Genomic DNA, 25,148 nt, shown 5'->3' with positions numbered 1-25,148 from the left:
ACATTTAAGTGGAATACACAATCACAAAAACGAATTAAGCCAAAGAACATTCCAGAAAATGATGAAACGCACCATAAACTCGGTGAAAATTCAACCTGATTAACATATATATAATCGATCATTGGAGTAGTTCAACTAGATAACATTAGTAAAGCTTTGATCCCATAACATTAATCCATTTAATTTAGCATATACGTACATATATATAAGAGTTTTCTTTATGTTACTAAAGAAAAAAAAATCTGAAAATTTAATGAGCCTATAAAATATTTGATTCACTTCCCTTCTGGTGCTACTAAGAAAAGGAAAAAAAAAAGAAAAAAGTACCTTGTGAATACGAAGATACCATTTTCTCTAGCTATAGAGTTTGCTTCCTTGTTATACTAGACGTGAGACTGTTGCCGTATTATGAGCAATGCATCTCTTCCCAAATATATGTTCTGATTGTCGGATATGCCTTTAATTTTTTTCAAATATATGTGTTATACCCAAAAGAAGCTTAAATCCATTTAACATATATATAATCGACCATTCAAGTAGTTTAAACGAATAATATTAATAAAAAATTTGATATTTTCACATTAATTCCTTTATCAATATCATTTTTGTGGTTGTAAGGCAACAAAACTAATTTCAAAAAGAAAATAAGCTAGCAAGATACTAGCTTACAAGTTATTTGATTCACTTTCATACTAATGCAACCCAAAAACAAAAAATAAAAACAATTTTGGACTCAGAAACAACCATTTCCGTTGGCAAAATTATAAATACTTGAAAGACCAGCCGACATGTTCATGTACGGAGGAGCTGTCACTTTGTTGTCCAAGAAACCAAACACATCCTCTTTCACCTCACTAAATGAGGCCATATTTGTCACAACCGTCTTCCTCAACTCCTCCAATGCATGTTTCATTTCTTGTAACTGAAACATATTCATCTCCTCTACTGGTTTCTCCCACCAATTGATCACCGACCGCCTCACACTCGCTTTTCTTATTTCTTCCATTGCTTGACCCTTCTTCTTCTCATCCTCTACCTCGCTCAAAATCTGCGTTAACTGTATATTCAGTTCGCAGCCTGCTGCAGGGTTCCCTTGCGGTTGTTGAGTCTGAGCTAAGGATATATTGTTCCGGGACAAGTAACGATCCAATACAGATTCAACACTCGGATGACCGAAAGAGAAAGGCTTTTTGGCGAGAGAAAACACGATGATCCCAATCTCTGCACCACACAACGTGCAAAGTTCACTAGCTTTCTTGAAGAGACCGGCTCTGCGTTTCGAGAACGTGACTTGTCTGTGGCTCTCTTTCTTTATCTTAACCATTGGAATTTTTTGTCGTCCGATGGTTTCTTTCTTCTTTGACATCATAATTTTTTTTTTAGTGGCGGGTTTTAGTTTCCTTTCTTTGTTGGTATATTTGGTGGAGAGAATGCTTGTTTATATACATGCTTTCTAGAGTGTGGCATTATTATGAGATCAACTTGCAAAGTTGGTAATTTATTTTTATTTTTGTAACATCCATTTGCAATTACTGGTTTTGTCTTTAATTATGTGGATAGATAATAAAATATCAAGATTTGTGTAAGTTATAAATCTTAATTTGGTAATGCAATGATATTTTTTTTTTCTTTACTTTTTATAGTTGTCATATGTATAAAATGAAAGATTGTCCTAATGAGTGATTCTTTTATGTTACAAAAAAGGTTGTGTCCTAATGAGTGAGTCTAGCGTGGCATTATTATGAGATCAACTTGCAAAGTTGGTCATTTGTTTTCATATTTGTAACATCTATTTGTAATTACTGGTTTTGTCTTTAATTTTGCGGATAGATAATAAAATTCCAAGATTTGTGTAAGTTATAATAATATTTACTTGGTAATGCAATTATTTTTTTCCTAACTTTTATTATTGTCTGTATAAATGGATGATTGTGCTTATGAGTGGGGGTTTTCTGTTACAAAAAAGGTTGTAAATCAAAACGTATATATACACATGTTAAACTATTATGAAAATAAAAGTAGTGTTATAAGTTATTTATATATGTTGTTGCTTACTTTTTTTTTCTTTTTAATAAACATATGTATACACAATAATGTAATACAAAAATTAATATTTGAATCTCGAAAAGTATGACAACAGTGCTCTTCTTAAATTTTAACTACTAAGAAATAACTCATTTTTTTGTTTTGGTAAAGAAACAGTAATTTGTCATTGAAACTCATTTTAAATTAGAGTCTAATAGTTCTTTTTTTTGTACGAATGTAAAATTATATTCAAAATATATATGTTAACATTAGATGCATCATTTTTCGTAAGTATAAATTACTTGACCAAAAAAAAACATAACTTATGGATAGAAGATTAGCTAGACACGCCTTGTTGCGAACTATTCTCGCAATGCATCGGCCAACTTGCTCCTTGCCGTTGCCCTGGACCGTTAATGTAGAGAGTCGATTGGAGACTATATTATCAATGTTCTTGATGAGCTTAGTCGCAGCTAGATGGAGGCTGTTTCCCATGCATTCTTCTGTTATGTTCTATCATTTATACAAAATCATATATCATCATTATTTCACGTCAATTTCTTCCAGGCTTCTGAGTAAAACACTATACAAGTCTTTTTGTTTTTTAAAAAGGATATTATATATACAAGTTTCTACTAATGTATATTTCTTCTAACGTTACGTGATCTAAACGTTTGTTGAAATAACACGTTAACGTAATGAAGAACAATTTTAATGAGAGAATGAATCTGTCGAATTTTTAGCACGACAAACGAAAATTCTTTAGCTCTTTAATTTTTCTGGAGCACAACCGTTAGACGTGCTACGTCCTCTATACATACTCCAATGACTTTAAACTTTCACAAGCTTGTCTTTTTACTACATGATGCGTTTGTGGCTCTCTTGGAAAAATTAAAGTACAGTGTGATGTAGTTTTTGACTTGGTAAATGGTTTGTGAATCAGCGAGCTCAATCATTCGTATAAATTAAAAATTAGAATATTTCTTTTACGTATGTCGTAATTTCTTATTGATAATTTGTCATGTATCACGTTACCAACTAATTTTGACACATGTCAATCTATCACTTGACATATCACCGTTACGTTCATAACTAAATTTGAAAATCAAAATCTCTATTATATATATATATATATATATATATATAGCTTATTTGTGATTTAATAAGTAGAAGAGTAATTAAGGTCTCACTCGCTTGACATGGTATGTGTAAGATATTTGAAGGGTATAAATGTATAATCATCCAAATTGCCAAAATATGACCACCCTTCTTGTTTATATATAGGGACGATATTTGGTTTAGAAAAAAGAAAAAAAAAACACAAGAATGTGTGTAAATATTAAGGGAAGAATAAAGAATAGTTAATATAAAGTTGAAAACAAAACAAAGAATATTAAGGGTAATGGGATTTGTAATAAGAATGTGAAAAAAACATAGAATATTATTTCTTTAATATTTCAAGTTTTGAAGTGTTTGAAACTGAATCTTCTATAGTGAGAATAATTGAAAATGACATATTATAGGTTTTTCATTAATTGGCTTACCCAATATGTCATCACCATCTTCGAAACCTTTAAAACTTATTAATCCCGCAGCTATTGAAAAGTTGATCAAATTGCAATAATACTTATTTTTGCTCGTTTAACGACATGCTGACTTGAAAAGAAATTCAAAATTTTATTCACTTCTTTAGTAATTTCAAATCTCTTGGTATAAATGAATTCGAGCAAATAAGAACCAAAATCTTGATATTTTGGTAACATAATCCATTTATACGAACTTGGATTAACATAATGCTATAAATTATGTGCATAGGCCAAAAAATGTTGTGTCCCATCCATTCCTAACATAAGGTTAAACATGTTCCATAAAAGGGTGATAGAAAAAGAGATCATACGAGAAGAGAGAGATGGACTACATCAGAAGCATTTCTAACAACTTCATCTTGTATTTTGTCTACTTTCTATTACCATGCGGAGGACAGTCTGAGATCTATTACTGTAATGATTCATAATTGTCCTCCCAACATGTCTCTGAGCTAAAATTTTAGACACAAAATGAAGATAACTGCAATAATATTTTTTTTTTGTTTAACGGTATGGTGACTTGAAAGGTAGTTAAAAATTTCGCTCACTTCTTTAGTAATTCCAAATTTCTTGGTATAAATGAATTCGAGCAAATAAAAACCAAAATTTGATATTTTGGTAACATAATCCGTTTATAACTTGGATTAACGTAATGCTACAAATTATGTGTATAGGCCTACAAATGTTATATCCCATCCATTCAATATTCTTGACGAACTAATCAAATGGAATATCATCTAAGTCCAATAGTTTATGCTTACGCTGATTTAAAAATGTGTACTTTCAACTTTCGAATTTTTTTTTACTCAAAAAGAATACTATATTACTTAACCAGAATCATTACAAACGGGTTCAAGGAGCCAACTAGGCTTTGTTACAGACTCAACATAAGAATCATTAGTTTGACAACCAAACTTTGCAAGAGTAGGAGCACCTACATTATATGACCTTCTTGTAAAATTACAAACAAAGTTATGAAATTTTGATCTCTAAAGATTAATATCCCGAATCACATTCAAAATGGTAGCATTCACTTGGTGACCATTGATGATTTTAACTAAAGTTTCACAGTCTCTTTAAAAATCATCGAAGTATAACCCTGGATCCATGCATGTGTTTTAATGTTGATAATATGCGTCTGCTTCTAGAGCAAACTGAGAGATAGAGATAGAGCCGTTGTTCCCCAAACCAGAGCAGCTCCCTGATGATCTCTGATTATCCATGCATTTTGTAGTAGTGTGACTGTGTGTATCAAAAGCTGCATCAAAATTACATTTAAGCATAGGATGGATCGGTCTAGTCCAAGATGATATGTGCGTATTAAAATTGGTCGGAGTAGATTGGACATTTCAACCTTCGAATTTAACATAGCCCACATATATAGAATGATACATTAGTGATATACGTATATAGTGATATTCGTATATAATAAAAATTGTTACAATATTTATGTCGTATATATCTTTGTAATAAATTTTGTATTTAATGAAGTTTTTCCAGCCAAAAAAGTACATGAATATATGAAAATTTATATTTTACATAATTTTAGTGTTTATACTTATTAATGAAATTTAAATTTGATGTTACTCATAGTGTTATTATGAATATATAAAATCTGTTAGCCTTTTTTATTTTCTGAAGTTTCTATGCACTTTTTAATATTAATTTAATAATTTTTGATTATTTAAATTCTGCATTATTTTTTTATTGGTTGAATATGTTAAATGATTTTTGCTAGAGGTATATGATGAAAGATCATTTAAATAATGTCTTCAGAAAAACACAAAAAAAAAAACTTGCATTTGCATCTTTTAAATCTTTAGGAATTCAACTCCATGGTAAACTGAATTGAAAACCAACCAAACACAAAACCGAATACTGTAAAAGAACAAATCAAACCGAAATAACTAAAAATTAAACAAAACCAAGTAAATTGACCGGAACCGATATCATACACCGAACCCAAAGCTAAACCAAATTATGGAAAAGAAAAAAAGATTTATGAAAAAAGAAGAGAAAATAATAAAATGTAAGCCGGTTAAGTTTCCGGGTCGGTACATACATAAACCAAGAAGTTTTCTTCTTCTTTTGACATCTTTTGTCTTCTTCGTCTCTGGCCTTCTCCTCCTCCTCGAGAGAGAATCATCTTCCCATGGCGAGCGAAGAAGACAAAGCCCTTGAAGACCTTCTTGACGTTCAGCTCAATGAACAAAAAGAATCTCTTTCCGCCATCGGCGAAGCCCTAGCTTCTGACCCATTTAATCCCGAACTCCTCTCGGTAAATTTTTCTTCTCTGAAATCAGATCCCTAGTTATCTGTAGAACTAAGATTACCACAATTCGTAACTCACTACTATCTCTATCACTACCAATACCCCCTAAAGTTTAACAATTTTATGATCCCTAGTTATAGTTTATGTATGGATTAGCCGAATGCTGATTGTATTCTTACTTTCATGTGTGTGGTTTTGGTTATTCTCAAGGTTCATGAAGAACTTCTCCAAGCAATCAAGGAGACAGAGGAAGGGCTTTTCCACTTAAAGCGTGCTCGGTTATTGCAAGAAGCTGATATAGTGCTGAATGGGTTGAGTCGTGATGCTGGAGAGCATCTAAATGAATTGGAGCCAGAGAAAAAGGATTTGGATGGATCGCAATGTAGGTTTCGACATACTGATGGTCGTTGGTATAATGGTCGCATTATTGGGTTTGAAGGCTCTGATACTGCTAAGATCTCTTTCCTTACACCCACATCTGAGAGTATGACGGTGAGAAATTAGTAGTCTTTTACTCAGTCTCATCTGTTTGGTACTTTTTCCTCAGTTCTTTTTGTTATCCGCATGAGCTATTGGTTAGTTTGTGTTACAATAGTTATACGAACTGGGTTTCTGAAAGTTATGGTGGCTAGTGGTTACTGAAAGCCTCAGTTGTGCTTGTCTTTGTAGCTTAATTAGGTTCTGCTACAAGCGTTTATTAAATGGCTATGAATTTTGAGATTGTTAATGTTGCTATTTGTGCAATTGTTGTTTTTGTGTCTCAGATACTAACGCTGCACCGCACTATTGCAGATGTGCAAGTTTTTCATGCAACAGAGGTGTCGGTTTGGTAGTTCTTGTCGTTCATCACATGGTATGATTCACGCTTGATTAGATGATTTATCGCTATTGTTTATGTGTATAGTGTCACTACATTAGGATTTTATAAGTCGGGAATGTGGTCAATTTGTCATTCTGGTGATTAACTGCAAGATATCAATGCAGGACTAGATGTGCCGTTATCTTCTCTAAAGAACTATGCACAGACTGAGTGGAAAGAATCGATGGTAGGCTCCAAGATTTGGGCCGTTTCTGGCGGTAAAGACGACATATGGAGGAAGGCTGAACTTGAATCATGGGATGATGAGTTACAAGTTGGCGGAATTGTTTTCAGAGATGATGGAAGCTCCGCAAAGCTAGGATCTGATGCTATGGCATTGTCAGAATACGCTCAGATGACTGATGATGACGGGGAAGAGGAGGAGGAGAACGAAGAAGGGAGTGGTGATTCAGATTCTGGCGAATCTATTTCAAGTGATTATGATGAAGAGTCTCCACAAGGCATAGGCTTTCTAGAAAGCACAAATCAACCAAGAGGCGTCCAAACTGACACCGCCTTATTTGCTAAGTGGGAGAATCACACCAGAGGAATAGCTTCGAAGATGATGGCAAGTATGGGTTACCGTGAAGGGATGGGTCTTGGTGCCTCTGGTCAAGGGATATTAAATCCTGTCTTAGTAAAAGTACTTCCAGCAAAGCGGTCGCTGGATTATGCTCTTGAGCATGTTAAAAACGGAGAAGGTAAAAGCGAGAAGCAGAAGAAGAAAAGGAGCAGAGGTGGGAAAAGGAAGCGTGAGAAGAAGTTTGCAGAAGCAGCTAGAGCAGCGAAACAAAAAGAGGAATCGAAGCCAGATTTGTTTAGCTTTATCAACGAACAAATTTTTCCTAGAAGCCATGAGAAAGTAAGCAGGATGGAGTCCGTAAAAAAGAAGCAAAACAGTGGTCCAGTAGACAGGAAAGCTTTGGTTGCATACCAAGACGAAATCAAGGACTTGAAGGTGGAACTAATGAAACTAGAACAGATGGTCAACAGAAACAAGAAAGATCAAGTCGTTTCAGATGCTGCGACAAAAAGACTGAACCAAGTCCGAAAGGCATTGGCGAGTACACTAGCATCTCAAGCAGCTGCCTCCAATGCAGTAGAAATCAAAGAGAAAGAGAAGAAATGGCTCAAGTTTTAGAACATAGAACCTTGCACCAGGTTAACATAATTTTCATGGTTAAACTGTATGATTTATAGCAAACACTGGAACCTTTTGAATTATAGTTGCGTTTACAAGCAAAATGGTATTCCATGAAATACATGTTGGAGGTAGAGGAGACATACCAATATACATTTTCATAGTCTTCTGTGTGTTCTAATGAAGTTATTGGTGTTTAGTTCTATAGCTCTTAAGCAAGCATAAGCTGCGGCTGAGAGCAATGCTGCTGAACCTAACAGGACAGCCTTCCACTGTCTACTAACCACCAGAATGGCCAAAGTCGTCAAAACAATTGCCGTGGCAGAGAGGATATTTTTCCAGAGCTCGAAAGATTTGATCGCTTTGCTGCAGCTTCTACAATGGATAATATGTCTGAAGTACCGGTTAGCCAAATTGGGAGCGTGCATAGTTCCAATTCCTCCTTTTGCAGGGTAAGAAGCTGAGAGAGCTGCAATGAGCCCTGCTGGGGCATGCTCCACTACGGGAGGAACCTTGGGGAGAGATATGGTCCTATGCCCAAAATGGTAAGGCATCCCATGACCAACTTTGTCCATCCACTTTCTATACTCAGTGACCCATGTGTCCGATGACTTGAGATTTAAATACAAGTCCTTAGTTGGTACTTTCTCTTTCATCAGAACTTCGTTTTGAGACGATAGGAACCCCATGTCTTGTTCAAAGACCTTGCAGGCATTCTGATGCGAGAACCATTGAGGTAACACTGAAACCAAAGGTGACATTTTCGTGACCCCAAACCTAACAATAAGCATAGACTTCCCTTGCCCTGTTGGTCTACAGAGAAACAGCCCTGAAAAGTAGTTCTTCACCCCGTCCTTCCCATCAAATTCTCGATTGTTCTGCAGAACACATGGAGCATCAAACCGAAGTAAATTACTCCCTTTCCCGCCGTCTTTCTCCTTTCCCCAAGTCCCTGCGAAACCCCGGTTAGTTCTCTCGGTGACCTCAAAAACCAGAGGCTGAGCATCTTCTCTTTTTGCACTGAAGTCAGTTCTATCATGAGAAATAGGGACATGAGCCGGATCCATCAGATTCTCCAGAAGAATGGAATGGTCATAAGGAAGCTCGTGAGTTGTGGATATGTCGAAAAAACCAGGTCTAGCAAAATGCTCAAACCAAGGAAGCTTTTCAGGGTTAGAAGGTGTCTTTGTTGACATCCAAACCCATACAACTCCTTGTGAATCCTTCACCTCGTATGTCTTCACGCAAGCCGCCTTTGGAATCTTGGCACTTGCAGGAAGCTGTTATAAAAAAAACCATCAAGTGAATACAAAATCTCCAAAATTTGATTAACCTCAGTGAACGAAAAAAAAAAACCTGAGGAATCTTGACACATTTTCCATCTCCTTCAAATTGCCAACCATGGTACAGACATTCCAATCTCCCATCAATTAATTGTCCTTCAGACAACTTCGCCAACCTAAAAGACAAAACAAAACTCAAACAAGTAAAAACAAAATCTTTGTCTTTTTCCACATTTCCAGCAACTAATCAAAGATTTTGTAGACATCAGAAAACAAGTTGTTGTTTGCTGGATCAATCTCTTACCGATGAGGACAACGATCCTCGTAACAGCGAAGTGTACCTTCGCCGTCTTTATACAAAACTATTTGGCGATCAAAGACAGTGAGGCCAAGGGGCGCATCCTCGGGAACGTTTCTGGTGAGGTACAAAGGGTACCACTCCTCTGTCCAATCGTAATCAGCCACCTCAACACGTTTCTCTTCTTCAGGGTTTAAAAGAACCTCTCCTCCTCTTCCTCCTTCTTCTGTCTGATCAGCCACGGCGGCGTCGGCGGCACGGCGGAGGAAATGGAAACGGGGGTTCGTCGGTGCTCTGCATGTCGTTCTGTGGTTGAATTGGTTGTGGATTATAGGTGTTGTTATCTTAGTGAAGAGGATTGGAGAAGTAGCTGTGAGTTGAAGAGAGGAGCTTAGAAAATGAGCAGCCATGGCGGACTCTTTATTACAAGAATCGATGAAAATTCCCTTCTGCTAAATAGATCATAAAGAGCATCGATGATATTTAGGAGAGTCTATCACTATCAGAATAAACAAACTATAAAGGAAAAAAAAGAGAATAAGGAGGAGAGAGAGTGGAAGACAGCATAAACGTTACTTACAAGTTTCTGACACTTGCATTTTATAGCTAATTTCCAATAAATATTAATATAATTTGTGTTTATACTTAAAATTGTGTTGACATATGTCGGCCGAGAAACCCAAGTCTGAGAGACGAGCGATTCTCATGCTTTAAGGTTGCTTGTCCAACCGCTGAACCTCGTTCCACCACATATGAGATGTTGAAAAGTTAGCAAAATGGTGTCGCTTTTGCGTGTTTTGAAAAGTCTTATATTTGTTTTGTTATATATGGATAATTATGTAGGTGATAATCCATCACTTACGCTTATCTACTTTATATAATGTCTTCTATCATATTTACTTAGGCTCAAAAGTTAATTTCTTATATTCATAGTTCATACAAGAATAAGAGAGAGAAAAAAAAAGTGTTACTTTTCTCACTTCACTCTTTCGATCTCTCTATTTTCATAGTTCATACTAGTGTATTAAAGCCGGTCCTGACCTAAAACCCGTAAAACAAGAATTTTATGGGCCAAATATTGTGGACATTTTAGGGGCAGCAAAGTTTGATAAGCTCCATTAATAGTGCAGTGGGTCTTATATTTGCTTTTACAGTGTATAAGATTTTTTTTTCCTATTTCATGTTCTTCTTCTTCCAAATTTCGCCGAAAGAATTAAGAGAACATCATCAAGCACCATCAAACGCTACTGCAACAATGTTTTTTTTTTCTTCTTTTTCATACAGAATAGAGTCATAATTTTACAAGTTACAAGTAATTCAAACATCAAAGTGATAAGTGATTATATTAACTCCTATTTAACCTTCGTAGATCGAGTCTCCACTAACTATTTGTCCATTTGATAATGTGACATTTCGTGGATTGCTTGTGTTTTTGGTGTGTAATCTGATAATGCAATTTCAGTTATTCGTTGATTATGTGTTTTATGTGTTCTCTTTTGTTCTTTTGTCAACAAGTAATGTATTGATGTTTGTGTATAATTTTTTTTTCTTAAACAAGTGAACTTTTCGGTGTCTTTTGCAAACTTATTTACTTCCTATTAGAAAATTTTATTTGGGATTAAGGGGCAACCATGTTCTGGTGTGCTTTAGGCATCATTCGCCTTCGGCCGGTCCTGTGTATACTATTATACATATAGAAGGATTATATATATAATACGTTATTCTTTATAATTGTCTTTTCTTTATTCTTTATAATACGTTATTAACATGATATCTTTACCACTTTAGCTTTTACGAGGTAAGTAGAATTAAAATTGTTTTAATTTATATTATTAGAACATAAATATTATATATTATGTTTTTTTCTGGATTGATCATGATCAAATAAAAACTTTGTCTAGTGCAGATAGATCATCATTTAATATGATAGACTTTGTTTCCTTTTACTATCAAATAGCTATTTAATTTTTAGATGGATCATTTTATCTTACAGACTCTGTTCTATCACTTTAGGCCTGAGAAAAAAAAACTGGTTACCAATTAACCGAATCGAAAAATCGGCTTCGATTTGAGTTTAGATATCATTGAATAACCGACTGGATATTAATATCTTTTAGAAATCGGTTTTGGTTAGTAACGGAGTAACTGAAGCATAACTGAAATAACCAAAGCAAAGCATATTTATCTATTATACATATATGATATATACAAATACCGACGCTTTCTTTTTTCGACTTCAACTTTAATACGTAGTTCTAATTCCTAAATACACGAAGTACGGTAAACCTCTATAAATTAATATACTTGGTAAATTAATTAATAATAGCTATAAATTAATATATTTATCCGGATTTAAATTAGGCCAGTGTAATTTAGACACAATCCAATAATATTATAAGATAATTAGAAGATCTAGATGATGAGCTAGTCTACTTTCAAAGACATCATATTCATAATTATCAAGAACTTAGAACCTTGTGCCTACCAAAAAAAAAAAGAACATAGAACCTTGTCATGGTTAAACTGTATGATTTATGGCAAACACTGGAGCCTTTTGAATGAATTATAGTTGAGTTTACAAGCAAAATGGTATTCCATGAAATACATGTTGGAAGAAGAAAGACATACCAATATACATTTTCATAGTCTTCTGTGTGTTCTAATGAAGTTATTGGTGTTTAGTTCTATAGCTCTTAAGCAACCATAAGCTGCGGCTGAGCACAATGCTGCTGAACCTAACAGGACAGCCTTCCACTGTCTACTAACCACCAGAATGGCCAAAGTCACCAAAACAACTGCCGTGGCAGAGAGGATATTTTTCCAGAGCTCAAAAGATTTGATCGCTTTGCTGCAGCTTCTACAATGGATAATATGTCTGAAGTACCGGTTAGCCAAATTGGGAGCGTGCATAGTTCCAATTCCTCCTTTTGCAGGGTAAGAAGCTGAGAGAGCTGCAATGATCCCTGCTGGGGCATGTTCCACTACAGGAGGAACCTTGGGGAGAGATATGGTCCTATGCCCGAAATGATAAGGCATACCATGACCAACTTTGTCCATCCACTTTCTATACTCAGCAACCCATGTGTCCGATGACTTGAGATTTAAATACAAGTCCTTAGTTGGTACTTTCTCCTTCATCAGAACCTCGTTTTGAGACGATAGGAATCCCATGTCTTGTTCAAAGATCTTGCAGGCATTCTGATGCCAATACCATTGAGGGAACACTGAAACCAATGGTGATCTTTTCGTGACCCCAAACCTACTAATAATCATAGACTTCCCTTGCCCTGTAGGTCTACAAAGAAACAGCGCTGAAAAGTAGTTCTTCACCCCGTCCTTCCCCTCAAATTCTCGATTGTACTGCAGAACACATGGAGCATCAAACCGAAGTAGACTACTACCCTTCCCGCCGTCTTTCGCCGGTCCCCAAGTCCCTGCGAAACCTCGGTTAGTTCTCTCGGTGACCTCAAAAACCAGAGGCTGCGCATCTTCTCTTTTAGCAGTGAAGTCAGTTCTGTCATGAGAAATAGGGACATGAGCCGGATCCATCAGATTCTCGAGAAGAATGGAATGGTCATAAGGAAGCTCGTGAGTAGTGGATATGTCGCGAAAACCAGGTCTAGCAAAATGCTCAAACCAAGGAAGCTTTTCAGGGTTAGGAGATGTCTTTGTTGACATCCAAACCCATACAACTCCTTGTGAATCCTTCACCTCGTACGTCTTCACACAAGCCGCCTTTGGAATCTTGGCACTTGCAGGAAGCTGCTATAAAAAAAAACATCAAGTGAATACAAAATCTCCAAAATTTGATAAACGTCAGTAGCAAAATCAGTGAACAACAAATAAACCTGAGGAATCTTGACACATTTGCCATCTCCTTCAAATTGCCAACCATGGTACAGACATTCCAATCTCCCATCAATTAGTTGTCCTTCAGACAACTTAGCCAACCTTAAAAAGACAAAACTCACACTAGTAAAAAAAAAAACGAAATCTTTGTCCTTTTCTACATTTCCAACAAGTAACTAAGATTCTGTAGAGATCAGAAAAAACGAGTGGTTGCTAGATCAATCACTTACCGATGAGGACAACGATCCTCGTAACAGCGAAATGTTCCTTCGCCGTCTTTATACAAAACTATTTGGCTATCGAAGACGGTGAGGCCAAGCGGCGCATCCTCGGGGACGTTTCTGGTGAGGTACAAAGGGTACCACTCCTCCCTCCAATCGTAATCAGCCACCTCAACACGTTTCTCTTCTTCAGGGTTTATAAAAACCTCTCCTCCTCCTCCTTCTGTCTGATCAACCACGGCGGTACCGGCGGCGGCGGAACGGCGGAGGAGATGGAAACGGGGTTTCGTCGGTGCTGTGCATGTTGTTCTGTGGATTATGGGTGTTGTTGTTACTTTAGTGAAGAGGATTGGAGAAGTAGCTGTGAGGTGAAGAGAGGAGCTTAGAAAAGGAACAGCCATGGCGGACTCTTTATTACAAGAATCGATGGCATTGCGCTTCTGCTAAATAGATCATAAAGGTTTGCTTGTCCAAACCGTTGGACCTCGTTCCACCACATATATGAGAAGTAGAAAATTTAGAGAAAACGGTGTCGGTTTGTAAACGTGCATTGTTATTTTGTTTCTAAACACTAGTTAAATGAGGACATCAGAGCCTATATTGGTGGCACAGAAGCGGATGAGTGATGACAAATAAACTGAATGAGAGTCTGGGCAATAAAAACAGTCCCCAAGATTAAAATGTTTCCGTGAGATTTGTGTCTAGGGGGCTGCAGGTGGATTAGACTATACAAATTTCTGGTAATGCGAAGGAAAGAATTAATCATATTCTGGTATTTTTTTGTGTCTAGTTTGGTTCTGTGACTTTTGGTTTTCTACTTTTACACTTTCATTTGTATGGGAATCTAGTATGGTCGGAAAGAATTGTTAATGGTAAAATCGTTGATGTGGTATTGTTTTTCATTTTAAATCTTTTACCTCAAAAGAGCAGACTACTGCAAGTGCACAGTGAATCATATGAAGTAGTATTTAAGAATCCAGTTCCACAGAGAGAAGTTGTAATACAAGTCCTTCAGAACGACGTAAAGCTAGAACTATAATATAAAAGAGGGTTTTGGTTTGTGTCACGGTTGCAAGTAGAGTAAATATATGAAATAAAAGAAAGCGTAAACTAATAAGAGACAAACGTTGGGCATCAAGGGGTTAATTTGCATGGGTTTGATGATCTATCGATTCAAGAAATCGAGTAAGAGCCTGGACCCTCTGAGGTTTTATATGGTGAAGACTGAAGAGTGACTAGTAGAGTAGCGGTAACACTAAAAATTCAATTGTGGTTTCCCTCTTACACGAAATCAGGTTAGAGCCCTCCGAATGACCCCTTTAAGGTTTGATATGATACGCAAACTTGAAAACTACATGGTAATAATCTTGGACAAGGCTACCAACAAAAAATTGTTTTATTGTTAATGGTTCTTGGACCTTAGCGGATCTATGATCCCGTACTTGGTAACTGGTAAGTAGTACAGTAGTAGTACTGGTTAGTTATTAACATTTCATTCTCCGTGAGTAAAATCAGATAGACTGTATTTATGTATAGCAACTCCAAATCTCTCCTTCGCTTGTCATTTTTGTTTTCCTTGTAAAATATATACATTTGAAGAGTTTCTCAAGGCACATTACATGATCTTTTTGTACAATTTCTCTATTTATAGACTCTCTTTTTTCTTTCAGTTCTCTACAAAAGTGATATATACTACTGTAACAAGCCAAAAAAAAGAAGAAAAAAAAAGATGAATTCCCTTAAATGATTAGAGTGAGTTATTTTTCATTCAAAAGAAGAAATATCTGAAAGGTACACACACAAAAAAAAGTTGTCTAGTTTCTTTTTCACAATGCTGAAGAAAATATTCATATACTATTTCAGGGTTCCTTTTCCTGATCTCCTACTTGCAGTGATTGGATTCACTACTTTCAACTTGTGGCATTAACACTAAAAATACAAATCTTGTTTTGCATATTGATGATCGGCATAGATGATGACTCTCCCATAAGAGAGAGTAAAGATACCGTCATTAAATTCTCCTGACTCAACCATCCCTGACTCTTTCTCTCTCCATCTGACACGAACACACATGCAATTACAGTTATCATTTATCACAACAACTACCGCTTCTCTCTCTTTGGGTAGATTAAACAACTTCTCTTTCCCTCTCTTGAGATAGACACATTTCAAACAAATAAAAAATGGCGTTGCAAGTTTCTTCATGCAGACCAAAATCGACCTTGTTCTCTCTTCTCCTATGTCTTCCACTACTTTTGCTTATTTCTTCCTCAGTAGCTGACCTCTCTTTTAACTTCTACGCCGGTTCTTGCCCTGGAGCTGAGTTAATCGTGAGGAACACAGTTAGATCTGCTTCTTCCTCTGATCCATCAGTCCTTGGGAAGCTTCTCCGCCTCATCTTCCATGACTGCTTCGTTCAGGTATATTACATTGCTTCAAGGCCACCTCTTACTTGCGTAACAAGGCGTTTCCACTAAACTGAGATTTTTTTGTCGTCATTGCTGTCTTAGGGTTGTGATGGTTCAGTCTTGATTCGAGGGAACGGTACAGAGCGAAGTGACCCTGGTAACGCGTCTCTAGGAGGATTCGCTGTTATAGAAAGCATCAAAAATGTTCTTGAAATCTTTTGTCCAGGCACAGTGTCTTGCGCTGATATCCTTGTTCTTGCTGCTCGAGATGCAGTAGAAGCTGTAAGAAGTTCATCAAATTCACATACATAAGTATAACTGTTTGTTTCTTTTTTTTTGGTTTTTAAAAACTCTGTTTCTTGTTGTTGTGAATACTATTTTTCGGACAGCTTGGAGGACCGGTAGTTCCGATACCGACAGGGAGAAGAGACGGGACGGTCTCAATGGCGGCAAACGTCAGACCAAACATCATCGATACCGATTTCACAGTTGATAAAATGATCAATATATTTTCCTCTAAAGGCTTATCTATTCAAGATCTAGTCGTCCTCTCTGGTATGTTCTGTTTCTTGATATTCGAAGAAGAAGAGTTTTATTTTTCCAAACACGTCTGAAAAATTCGATTATGTTACGGTCTCAGGAGCGCACACTATTGGAGCTGCGCATTGCAACACGTTCAACAGTAGGTTTAAGCTTGATCCCAAAGGAAATTTAGAGTTAATAGACTCGTCTCTTGATAACTCCTATGCCCAAACACTTATGAACAAGTGTTCATCGTCATTGGATCCGACAACCACGGTCGTTGAAAACGATCCAGAGACATCTTCGACGTTCGATAATCAGTACTACAAGAATCTGCTAGCTCACAAGGGTTTGTTTCAGACGGATTCAGTTCTCATGGAAGATGATCGAACGAGGAAGATTGTTGAGATTCTTGCAAATGATCAGGAGAGTTTCTTCGAGAGATGGACTGAGTCGTTTATGAAGATGAGTGTGATAGGTGTGCGAGTTGGTGAAGAAGGTGAGATCAGACGTTCTTGTTCTGCTGTTAATTAAAAGAAGATGAGACCAAGTTCTAAACAGAGGGGAGCACAACTGGAAAATAGTGTATTAGTTATATTTAATAGTGAAATACGATTTCTTTATTTATTTATTTTCAGCTCAATGTAGACAAATACGAATTTAGCAAAAATCAAAATTAATTATTACTCCACAGTATTTTACTGAAAGAGTGGCAGAAAGTAAAATTTACTTATCAAGGATTTTCATGTGTTGACAAAACTAGTAGTGCAGGTTTATATTGTTTTCATGTGCTGAAACACACTGGTTTGGAAAAAGAGTACAAGAGGTTGTTTAATGATAGACTAATGAATGTTTCGCCCAAAAAAAAAAAAAAAAAAAAAGACTAATGAACGTCTTGTAATATGAACGATAAATTTCTATTTTCTTAAATTTCTATTTTCCTAATATCTATCTTTCTACAACCCAAATTTTAACGATCAAAATTCAACTTTTATATCCCCACAAGATTTCTTTAAAAACAAATCAACTCATCCAAGTTTAGTGTAGACGTTTGATTATGACATTTTTTATTTTTTAATTACACATAAAACACAATTTTAGATTTTAATTCAAAATTAACGAATATGCAAATTTATAAAGTAAAACATGTTAAGAATATAACGAGATTTAGAACAAACTGGCAACTTCTGGTAGACAGCTCGACAGAAACAAGACAACAATTTGCTTCTGATAATCTTTATGTTCAATTCAAACCCTTGATATTAAGACTAATTATATATATGTCGACAAAAATTAATTATATAGTACCAGTATTTTTATATATATATTAAAATCGTTTACTGAGATAGTAAATCAAAATTTATTAGTTCAACTTCAAGTAAACTACTACTATAAAATATGGTAAAAATTAATTGTTTAAAAACAACAATATTCTAATAACTTAGCCCCTGATTAAAATAGGAAAACATTATAGTAATTTTAATCTTCTATTAACCGTTACGTTACCACCAAGTTTCTTTAACCGGTAGGGTCAGAAACTCGGAACAACGCCGAAACCGCCATAAACTCCGACGTCTCCACCACCATCTTCACCTCTCGAATCTGTACGCTTAGCAAAACGTCCTTTGATCCTCGGCCTCATCTCAGCGTAAGCTTTACGCGACGCGTACCTAATCGTCTTCTCAAACTTCCGATTCTTCCTCTTCTCTCTATACCTCAAAACCCTAGCTTCCCTCTCCGCCGGTGACAACTGCACAACTGGCGTCGTCACCGTCGCTATCGCCGCCGTAACTCCACCATTTTCAGGCACCAATGCTACATCTAAAGATCTCGACGAATCCTAAAACAAAAAAAATCATTCCCACAACAACAAATCACTCAGATCCAAAAAAAAATTCCAAGATCTAGATCTTAAACATGATCAGAAGATTCGTAATCGTACAGTTTGGTTGATGAAATTGAATCCTTGTTGAGAAGTTTTGGAAGGAGCGAGATCGAAATTGAAGTAATCTTCACCGAGAAACATCGTCTTGTTCTGAACAGGAACGACTCCATCGTTACCGGAGCTATTCTCCGACGTAACCTCCATCTTCGGATACTCAAGATCGGAGAACAAATTAGAGATCTCGACTCCTCCTTCTTTAGGCAAAAGCCACGACGCAGCTTCGACGCTAACGTCAGCGTAACCACCGTCGTCGTCAACGAAATTGATGGAGGAGGAGGCGGATTTGGCAGATCCCGAAACAGCGTCGTAGAACGGAACGATCGGGACTCGATCGTGGCGGCGAGAGAGCGGATTAGCTGAGTGGATATCACGGTCGCAGGCGATGCAGAGAGCAGCGGCGTCGGCTTTGCAGGTGACGTGTGCTGGTGCTTGTTCGCAGACTTCGCATAGCCAGACTCGTTCGTGACGGGAAGCGAGTTTGTTAGCTGTGTGGATCTTACCGTCGCATTGGCCGCAGAGAAACGCTGCGTCAGCTCGGCAGAATAAAGTCGCCGCCGTCGATTTGCATGAGTCGCACAGCCTCGACGACGCCATTGATTTTATTTTTTTATTCTCTCTGTCTCTCTCTCTTCTCTACTGTTTTTGATTATTTTAATAATTGAACTGAGTCAGCTTTTTTTCTCTAATTGACTCTTGGTGCTGTGGAAGTGGCGATTGTATGGAACGCGCTGGGTCATGGAGATCTGAGAGTAACGAATAGGTAGATGACACGTTAGCGAACCTTAGCCGAATAGAGTGAGACATTGAGGAGAAGTGGGCCTAGTCATTGTGATGTGAAAGGTTGTGCTTTATTTTCCTTTCGGAACTTTCACAAAAGGAACATATGGAAAGTTCGGAATTTTCTTTTACTTCTTTTTTTGTCGGCAACGAAGTAAATTCGGATAAACAAGTAACACTGTGTACAGTATGCAAGTCATTACTAGTATCATCACTAGAAAAGCTTTTCACTGGGGCGGAAAAAAAAAAAGCTTTTCACTGGACGAGACCATCAAGAACAGATATAGATAACTTAAAGCCCTCGATCACTAGAACCAAAAATAAATAAACCAAACCGACCATTTTGTCATTTTTGGTCATTTTATTGACTTCTAAAGTAATTTAGAGCAAAGTAACCTAGACTATACCAAATTTTCTTTTTAAAAGATAACAGAACCAAATATTTGTACATATATAAATACATAACCAAACTGATGTATCTAACAACCAAACCCAATAATTTAGTCAGACGACTTAAATATGTGTTTTCAAGCTCAACAACAGTTCACTATAATAGGAATTGCAAAATTCAATCAAATTGGCAATTTATAACACATGCAAGCTTGAGATTTTTTTCAATACTGTCTCGTATCTTATTTCAACACATGCAAACTTGAAACTTTTTTTAGTTTTTTTCCATTCAGAATTTTTATACAAACATAACCAAATTAGGAATTTCATACAAACACAAGCAAATATCCAGAAAGAGAAGCCGTAGGAGCAGACAAATGTAACATTATTCAGACTCTTTAACAGTTCAACATTTGAGCTTATTAGTCCAAGTCGACAAAACATCACTTGGACGCCTATCAGTGCTTCGTCTAAAATCAGTTCAATTTCATGTTAAAAGGTGTTGTATCCCTTATGGGTCTCAATCAAAAATCCTCGTTGAGTTTTTTTTTTCAGAAGGAAACAAAACACCAACAACAAAAAAGAGACAATATTAAGTGAACATGTCATTGATATTAACTCATAGGATGACGAACTAAGATAAAACATACTAAACAAACCAATAAGTATAAATGATCGAAGATACACTCTTTGAGGGATGACCAATTGGTGTATGAAGATGATTTTAGCCACTGCCCGACTTCAACGTATTACTCAACCTGAAGACCAAGATGGAGAAAGTAGAATATTTGAGAACAAACGCATAACGAAATGGGTTCACTTTCAGTAATAGGACAAATAAATGGTTAGGCTCAGTTTCAGAATGTGCGTACCAGTCCAATCCCTCAAAAAGTCCCTCGCCTTTCACAGCACAAGTTTTGAAGATTGCCCATTGACGACTCTTTATCTTATGCAACTCCAAAGCTTCTGTAACAGCCGCATCATCGAGTGCACCAGGAAGATCCTGTTTAGTCAGATTTAAGAAAACTCAGACCAGATTACTGTAGATGTTTTCAGCAGAAGTGTTTATAACGCATGCAAACAAACTAAAGCTTTTTTAGCAACAGAAAACCAATGCGAACAGTCAAAATTTATCAGAAGATCTAAAAATTAGATACTACTAACCTGCTTGTTTGCAAATATCAGAACCACCGCACCTTTCAATTCCTCTTCCTATAAAAGACAATTGACAAGAGAGTCAGATTCAAATGCTGACAGTGGCAGAGGTACACTTCGTTGTGAGCTTTTGTTGCATAATGAAACAGTTTAAGGATAGATTCTAAGATCTACAGAGCGACATGATCACTTTTTCCTTTCCATCCAGCACTAACCTAGATACTACTCGAAGCTCATTTGATAATTTAAGAATACTTGATACACGCAATTGAGCAAAGATTGTATTTCTTTATATTGTACGTTGGCAGAAAAAGGTTCTCCTAGATTAATTTTGGATGCAAGAAGTCTAACATGAAAACAATACAGCAGTGTATGAAAAGGAAGCCGCAGCAGTAGTTTACCTCCAAAATTGCATGAAACTCCTCTTTCGCCACCCCGATTCTATCTGTATCACTCGAGTCAACAACATAGATCACTGCTTGTGTATTCGGGAAATAGCATCGCCAGTACGGCCTGTCAAAATAACCATTAAATTTTGGGAAAAACACAAACTAGTATAATCTTGATGTAGCCATTTCTGCTCATCATGCCTTCACACAGAATATGCAATGAAAATGAGAAAAAAGTTCATTTAGCTACCTGATGCTTGTTTGTCCACCTGTCACAAGAAAGTAGTAATTAATTTATTGTGTTTCGCCAAAACAATTTAGTTATTAAAAATGTAAATCGTAAATAGCAACCATACCATACGTAAGTATTTAAAACAGCAAGAGAAACATACATTTTATGCAAAACAATCAACAAACTACATAGCAAGAAATGTGCTACTTATCATCAATCCATCACCTTTTAAGATAATACAGAACTCTTTGTTACCCATATTCAAATATAGAGAATTTCGTCTGCGTCTTCAAGCTTACTCATAAAAGAGGTAATAACATGAATAATACTAGTCCAATCTACCACAACTACTTATCATTATGAAGAATTATATAATCTAAGGACTATCCTAATCATGGTTTCAGGCAAATCACTCAAACAAAAACATTCCAATCATTCAAATGTGTCAATGAAGATCGTATAACATGGAGCTAGTCAACTTGGAAAGAATACTAAGTAACTCAGAGAATCTCAAACTGATTCCATCAGAAAATGGTTTGATCCTTCCTAGTAGCTCAAATTCGAAGTTTACCGATGCAAAGACATTCTAAGAAACGTACCTAAATCCCAGACCTGAAACTTGATATTGTTGTACTGAACAGTCTCAACGTTAAATCCAATAGCTGCAAAGATCAGATCAAAATCACAACCTCACAATATCACAATTCTGAAAACACATCAACTAGATCCATAGTTTAAACAACATCGAGAGAGATAGATAACATACTCGGAATCGTAGAGACAACTTCCCCCATCTGTAGCCGATCTGGAAATCACAGAGAATCAAAAAAATCAACGATCGAATCAAAAACCCTAGTCACTGAATGTGTCAATAGAGATACGAAATGCGAAAGATTAAGGTAGTGATTTATACAGAGGATTGTGGTTTTTCCAGCATTGTCGAGACCGAGGACGAGGATACGAGCTTCTTTGTTGCCAAACACGGAAGAGAACATCCGCGTGAATAGGATTCCCATCTTCTTTCTTCTTCTTCTTCTTCGTTTCGAATCAGATCAAACGATCTAAGAGAGATTGTATTTCTTCTCTTGGATCATTCGACCTCTCAGATCTTTCTCCTTCTATGTGAGTTTATGCGATGACTGAAAAAAAAAAAAAAACAATCCCGAGAAGGACGAGAAATATACGTTTTTGTTTATTTCATTTTTTTTTCTCTCTCTTTCGTTGTTTCTGATCCAGAGAGAGGCTTTGTGTTGGGCTTTAATGTTATCATTCCAGCCCATTATTATATCTATAGGCTACCTTCCTACACATCGCTCGGCCATGATTGATGATGATTGCTAGTAAGAAAAATGTGGTTGGTCGTTCGTATGCGCTTTGGCATATAGGTTTTCTTAGAATGCCCCCTTCGGTTGAGTTGAGTGATGTCCTAAAGCTTCATGATATCCGCCAAAGAAAGTGTTTGAGTTTTTAAAAGCGATGTTGGTTTTCCATGGATTTCGTAGAGGTTGATTGCGTTTTTTGGTCGAGATCATTATGACTTTATGAGCTGTAGAAAAAAAAAAAAAAGTCATAAACAGGCTTAAATAGGCACTAGGAAAAACAACAAAGATAAATGGGCAAGGTCTAAAAGGGTAGCATAAATGGTCTAAACTCTAAAGGATATATTACTAAAGAGGCAGAGCCTTAATTCTGCTTTAATGGGCAAGGTAGACTCATTTTAACATCACTACATATTTTGTATCTATTCATAATGAAAAAAAGAATATGTATTGGATAATAACATTTTAATTTGATTGTAATGTAGGTTTGTAGTTATACATGGATGGACATTCATAATAAGAAAAAATCTCTTAATATTTTCATAATTAAATAAATATTGAATAACTAATTCTTTTAAAAATTTAATTAGAAGTACACTAGCATGTATCAATATTTATCAACAGAATTTTCACTCCTAGCTTGACTAGGTTTGGATCCTCCATTTGTGAGGTGCAAAAGTGGTCTTCTAGATTAGGGAATCAAAAAGAAACAGGAATAATCTCTCTAAAAGACAAAATTAATAGGGAAATGAAAACAACTAAAGCGTATAACATTGAGGTTAATAAGAATTATATGCTAGAAACATACAACAATCAAAATATCATATTCAACCTCTTCCATATTAAACGTAACTCCACTCACAACACCAAAATATTGGTGTTGGAAAAAACATCAGATTTAGTGTTACATTGATCTTTTTTTTTCTATATCAAACGACAACACTAAATGTACACTAAAGAAAATACTTTTATATTATTATAAATTAATTAATTTCATAGTTTTGAATTTTTGATACATACGAAATAATTTGAATTAATTAATAAAATATGACTGATTAATTATAACTTAATAAATATGAAATTTCAATCAATAAATAAAAAATAAATTACATCCTACTAATCATGAAATTAATATATTTGGATCACAAGTGTTCACTTAATATATTTTAAAATTAAATATAAGCTTTTCAGTCTGTAGTTTACCTATGTCAAAGTAAGAAATTTTATAATCGAGCATCATTGTCATCCCTATGTAACTTCTACAACTAAAACCTCATACTCTACTAACTATGATCATATTATATGGAAAAAGCGAAAGTAAATTGTTCGTTCTCCTTTAATTATTTTGTATGTTTATTTATGCTGCACAAAGTTTAAGATGGTTTATAGTATTGCTTTGGAACTTTCTTGCGGGAGACGCGGCTACTCGGCGCCTCTAGAGACAGCTCAGCAAGTGACAAATAAGTCAAAACAGAATCATTGTCTTTGCTTTCATATTTGCCTCTGTTTATGACACGTGTCCCATTCCCTTGTTTTAGAGAACAAACGTATTCAAATTAATTAGCTGCTACTAATGGACAAATATTAAAATCAGTGGTCTATATAGCCTGAAGGTTTTAATATATTACTACTTATGTATAAAATTTAAATATCTAAAAGTCGATTATTCTGATTTGAATTATTTTAAATCACTATCTAATCGACGAGTTTTAAGTTGGCAAAAAGCCGTTACTATATCAAGATAACAATTTTGATTGAAAATAATGCATAAATTAAGTTTTTGACGTTTGTGTGGAGTGCACTTCACTTCAAAATCTCTCTGCATTAATAGCGTGAGAACAGAAGAAAATTTGGTCTTGTTGATGGGACATTGTCAAATTAAATGCAAAGTAGGTTAACGGGGCAAGTAATCGAATTATTTTGGATTGATACCATAAAATACCATAAAATGTGCTTTTAATTTTTTGTTTAACTAGAAAAGAATTTGATTCTTCTTTCTTGTGTCTACAAGCACACATTCTCAGATATAAGTACACCATCATCAGTACAAAGTACAAACAACTATTCTTTGGCAAGAAAAATACACAAATGCAAGTAACGTCTACACAGAGGAGACACCAGGCCATTTTAATAAATTCATAATGAAAAACAAAAAGTAAATAAACGAATATCTTTGGAAGAAAAAAGAAAGAAAATGTCGAGAATATATACGTAAACAAAGGTGAATGTATTTTTTAATTCATATATGAATATAAGTATATAAAAATTACAGTGTTTATAGGATTATTCACGTTTCCATTGAAACATTTGGAAGCTTTTGAATAAGAAACTACGAACAAAAACATTCATTAATCATCATAACTCAAAATTTTCTCTCAGTAAAATTTACATTCCTCGGAAAATTTCCCAAGAAAATCCCCCAACAACAAAAGAAAGACCTAATAGCAAAAATGTAAAATCCAAAAAAAAAAAAAACC

At 35.7% G+C, this 25,148-nt stretch overlaps 8 protein-coding genes across 8 annotated transcripts in view; 2 read left to right on the top strand and 6 right to left on the bottom strand.

The window, feature by feature from the left end:
• Positions 734 to 1,381, bottom strand: LOC104753976 (agamous-like MADS-box protein AGL61). The gene has a single exon (XM_019238197.1). It carries the CDS (start codon positions 1,367 to 1,369, stop codon positions 734 to 736), a length of 636 nt encoding a protein of 211 aa, XP_019093742.1. The 5' UTR covers positions 1,370 to 1,381.
• Positions 5,682 to 8,019, top strand: LOC104752129 (zinc finger CCCH domain-containing protein 22). The gene is made up of 4 exons (XM_010474198.2): positions 5,682 to 5,889; positions 6,094 to 6,375; positions 6,676 to 6,736; positions 6,868 to 8,019. Exons 1-4 carry the CDS (start codon positions 5,764 to 5,766, stop codon positions 7,881 to 7,883), a joined length of 1,485 nt encoding a protein of 494 aa, XP_010472500.1. The 5' UTR covers positions 5,682 to 5,763; the 3' UTR covers positions 7,884 to 8,019.
• LOC104752130 (protein TIC 55, chloroplastic) lies at positions 7,905 to 10,037 on the bottom strand. Its single transcript, XM_010474199.1, has 3 exons — positions 9,471 to 10,037; positions 9,240 to 9,342; positions 7,905 to 9,163 (listed from the first exon to the last, which is right to left on the bottom strand). The coding sequence occupies exons 1-3, from the start codon at positions 9,872 to 9,874 to the stop codon at positions 8,042 to 8,044; spliced, it is 1,629 nt and encodes a 542-aa protein (XP_010472501.1). The 5' UTR covers positions 9,875 to 10,037; the 3' UTR covers positions 7,905 to 8,041.
• On the bottom strand, positions 11,980 to 14,021 carry LOC104752128 (protein TIC 55, chloroplastic-like). Its single transcript, XM_010474197.1, has 3 exons — positions 13,544 to 14,021; positions 13,313 to 13,415; positions 11,980 to 13,226 (listed from the first exon to the last, which is right to left on the bottom strand). Exons 1-3 carry the CDS (start codon positions 13,933 to 13,935, stop codon positions 12,105 to 12,107), a joined length of 1,617 nt encoding a protein of 538 aa, XP_010472499.1. The 5' UTR covers positions 13,936 to 14,021; the 3' UTR covers positions 11,980 to 12,104.
• On the top strand, positions 15,668 to 17,345 carry LOC104752127 (peroxidase 18). Its single transcript, XM_010474196.1, has 4 exons — positions 15,668 to 15,954; positions 16,045 to 16,224; positions 16,332 to 16,497; positions 16,583 to 17,345. Exons 1-4 carry the CDS (start codon positions 15,718 to 15,720, stop codon positions 16,996 to 16,998), a joined length of 999 nt encoding a protein of 332 aa, XP_010472498.1. The 5' UTR covers positions 15,668 to 15,717; the 3' UTR covers positions 16,999 to 17,345.
• On the bottom strand, positions 17,806 to 19,086 carry LOC104752125 (zinc finger protein CONSTANS-LIKE 3-like). Its single transcript, XM_010474195.2, has 2 exons — positions 18,407 to 19,086; positions 17,806 to 18,304 (listed from the first exon to the last, which is right to left on the bottom strand). The coding sequence occupies exons 1-2, from the start codon at positions 19,001 to 19,003 to the stop codon at positions 17,996 to 17,998; spliced, it is 906 nt and encodes a 301-aa protein (XP_010472497.1). The 5' UTR covers positions 19,004 to 19,086; the 3' UTR covers positions 17,806 to 17,995.
• On the bottom strand, positions 20,039 to 22,528 carry LOC104752124 (ADP-ribosylation factor 1). Its single transcript, XM_010474194.2, has 8 exons — positions 22,266 to 22,528; positions 22,119 to 22,157; positions 21,952 to 22,014; positions 21,371 to 21,389; positions 21,133 to 21,244; positions 20,741 to 20,788; positions 20,449 to 20,579; positions 20,039 to 20,334 (listed from the first exon to the last, which is right to left on the bottom strand). The coding sequence occupies exons 1-8, from the start codon at positions 22,366 to 22,368 to the stop codon at positions 20,301 to 20,303; spliced, it is 549 nt and encodes a 182-aa protein (XP_010472496.1). The 5' UTR covers positions 22,369 to 22,528; the 3' UTR covers positions 20,039 to 20,300.
• The window catches only part of LOC104752123 (protein GLUTAMINE DUMPER 4), a gene marked incomplete in the record, with an annotated part of 850 nt that continues 703 nt past the window's right edge, over positions 25,002 to 25,148 (bottom strand). Inside the window, 1 exon segment of the mRNA XM_010474193.2 lies at positions 25,002 to 25,146.

Source organism: Camelina sativa, chromosome 16, assembly GCF_000633955.1.
Source record: "Camelina sativa cultivar DH55 chromosome 16, Cs, whole genome shotgun sequence".
Classification (NCBI taxonomy): domain Eukaryota; kingdom Viridiplantae; phylum Streptophyta; class Magnoliopsida; order Brassicales; family Brassicaceae; genus Camelina; species Camelina sativa.
The sequence above is the reverse complement of the archived record's forward strand: the minus strand, read 5'-3'. Positions and strand labels throughout refer to the sequence as shown.

Coding starts and splice junctions, on each gene's coding strand:
- LOC104752128 (XM_010474197.1), bottom strand. CDS start 13,935: ATGGCTGTTCCTTTTCTAAGCTCCTCTCTTCACCTCACAGCTACTTCT. Junction 13,416..13,543: donor GAGGATCGTTGTCCTCATCG/GTAAGTGATTGA, acceptor TGTCTTTTTAAG/GTTGGCTAAGTTGTCTGAAG. Junction 13,227..13,312: donor AATGTGTCAAGATTCCTCAG/GTTTATTTGTTG, acceptor TTTTTATAGCAG/CTTCCTGCAAGTGCCAAGAT.
- LOC104753976 (XM_019238197.1), bottom strand. CDS start 1,369: ATGATGTCAAAGAAGAAAGAAACCATCGGACGACAAAAAATTCCAATG.
- LOC104752124 (XM_010474194.2), bottom strand. CDS start 22,368: ATGGGAATCCTATTCACGCGGATGTTCTCTTCCGTGTTTGGCAACAAA. Junction 22,158..22,265: donor TGGAAAAACCACAATCCTCT/GTATAAATCACT, acceptor TGTGATTTCCAG/ATCGGCTACAGATGGGGGAA. Junction 20,789..21,132: donor AGTTTCATGCAATTTTGGAG/GTAAACTACTGC, acceptor TGTCTTTTATAG/GAAGAGGAATTGAAAGGTGC.
- LOC104752125 (XM_010474195.2), bottom strand. CDS start 19,003: ATGGCGTCGTCGAGGCTGTGCGACTCATGCAAATCGACGGCGGCGACT. Junction 18,305..18,406: donor TCAATTTCATCAACCAAACT/GTACGATTACGA, acceptor TTTTTGTTTTAG/GATTCGTCGAGATCTTTAGA.
- LOC104752129 (XM_010474198.2), top strand. CDS start 5,764: ATGGCGAGCGAAGAAGACAAAGCCCTTGAAGACCTTCTTGACGTTCAG. Junction 5,890..6,093: donor TTAATCCCGAACTCCTCTCG/GTAAATTTTTCT, acceptor GTTATTCTCAAG/GTTCATGAAGAACTTCTCCA. Junction 6,376..6,675: donor CCACATCTGAGAGTATGACG/GTGAGAAATTAG, acceptor GCACTATTGCAG/ATGTGCAAGTTTTTCATGCA.
- LOC104752130 (XM_010474199.1), bottom strand. CDS start 9,874: ATGGCTGCTCATTTTCTAAGCTCCTCTCTTCAACTCACAGCTACTTCT. Junction 9,343..9,470: donor GAGGATCGTTGTCCTCATCG/GTAAGAGATTGA, acceptor TTTGTCTTTTAG/GTTGGCGAAGTTGTCTGAAG. Junction 9,164..9,239: donor AATGTGTCAAGATTCCTCAG/GTTTTTTTTTTT, acceptor TTTTTATAACAG/CTTCCTGCAAGTGCCAAGAT.
- LOC104752127 (XM_010474196.1), top strand. CDS start 15,718: ATGGCGTTGCAAGTTTCTTCATGCAGACCAAAATCGACCTTGTTCTCT. Junction 15,955..16,044: donor TCCATGACTGCTTCGTTCAG/GTATATTACATT, acceptor TTGCTGTCTTAG/GGTTGTGATGGTTCAGTCTT. Junction 16,225..16,331: donor CTCGAGATGCAGTAGAAGCT/GTAAGAAGTTCA, acceptor TTTTTCGGACAG/CTTGGAGGACCGGTAGTTCC.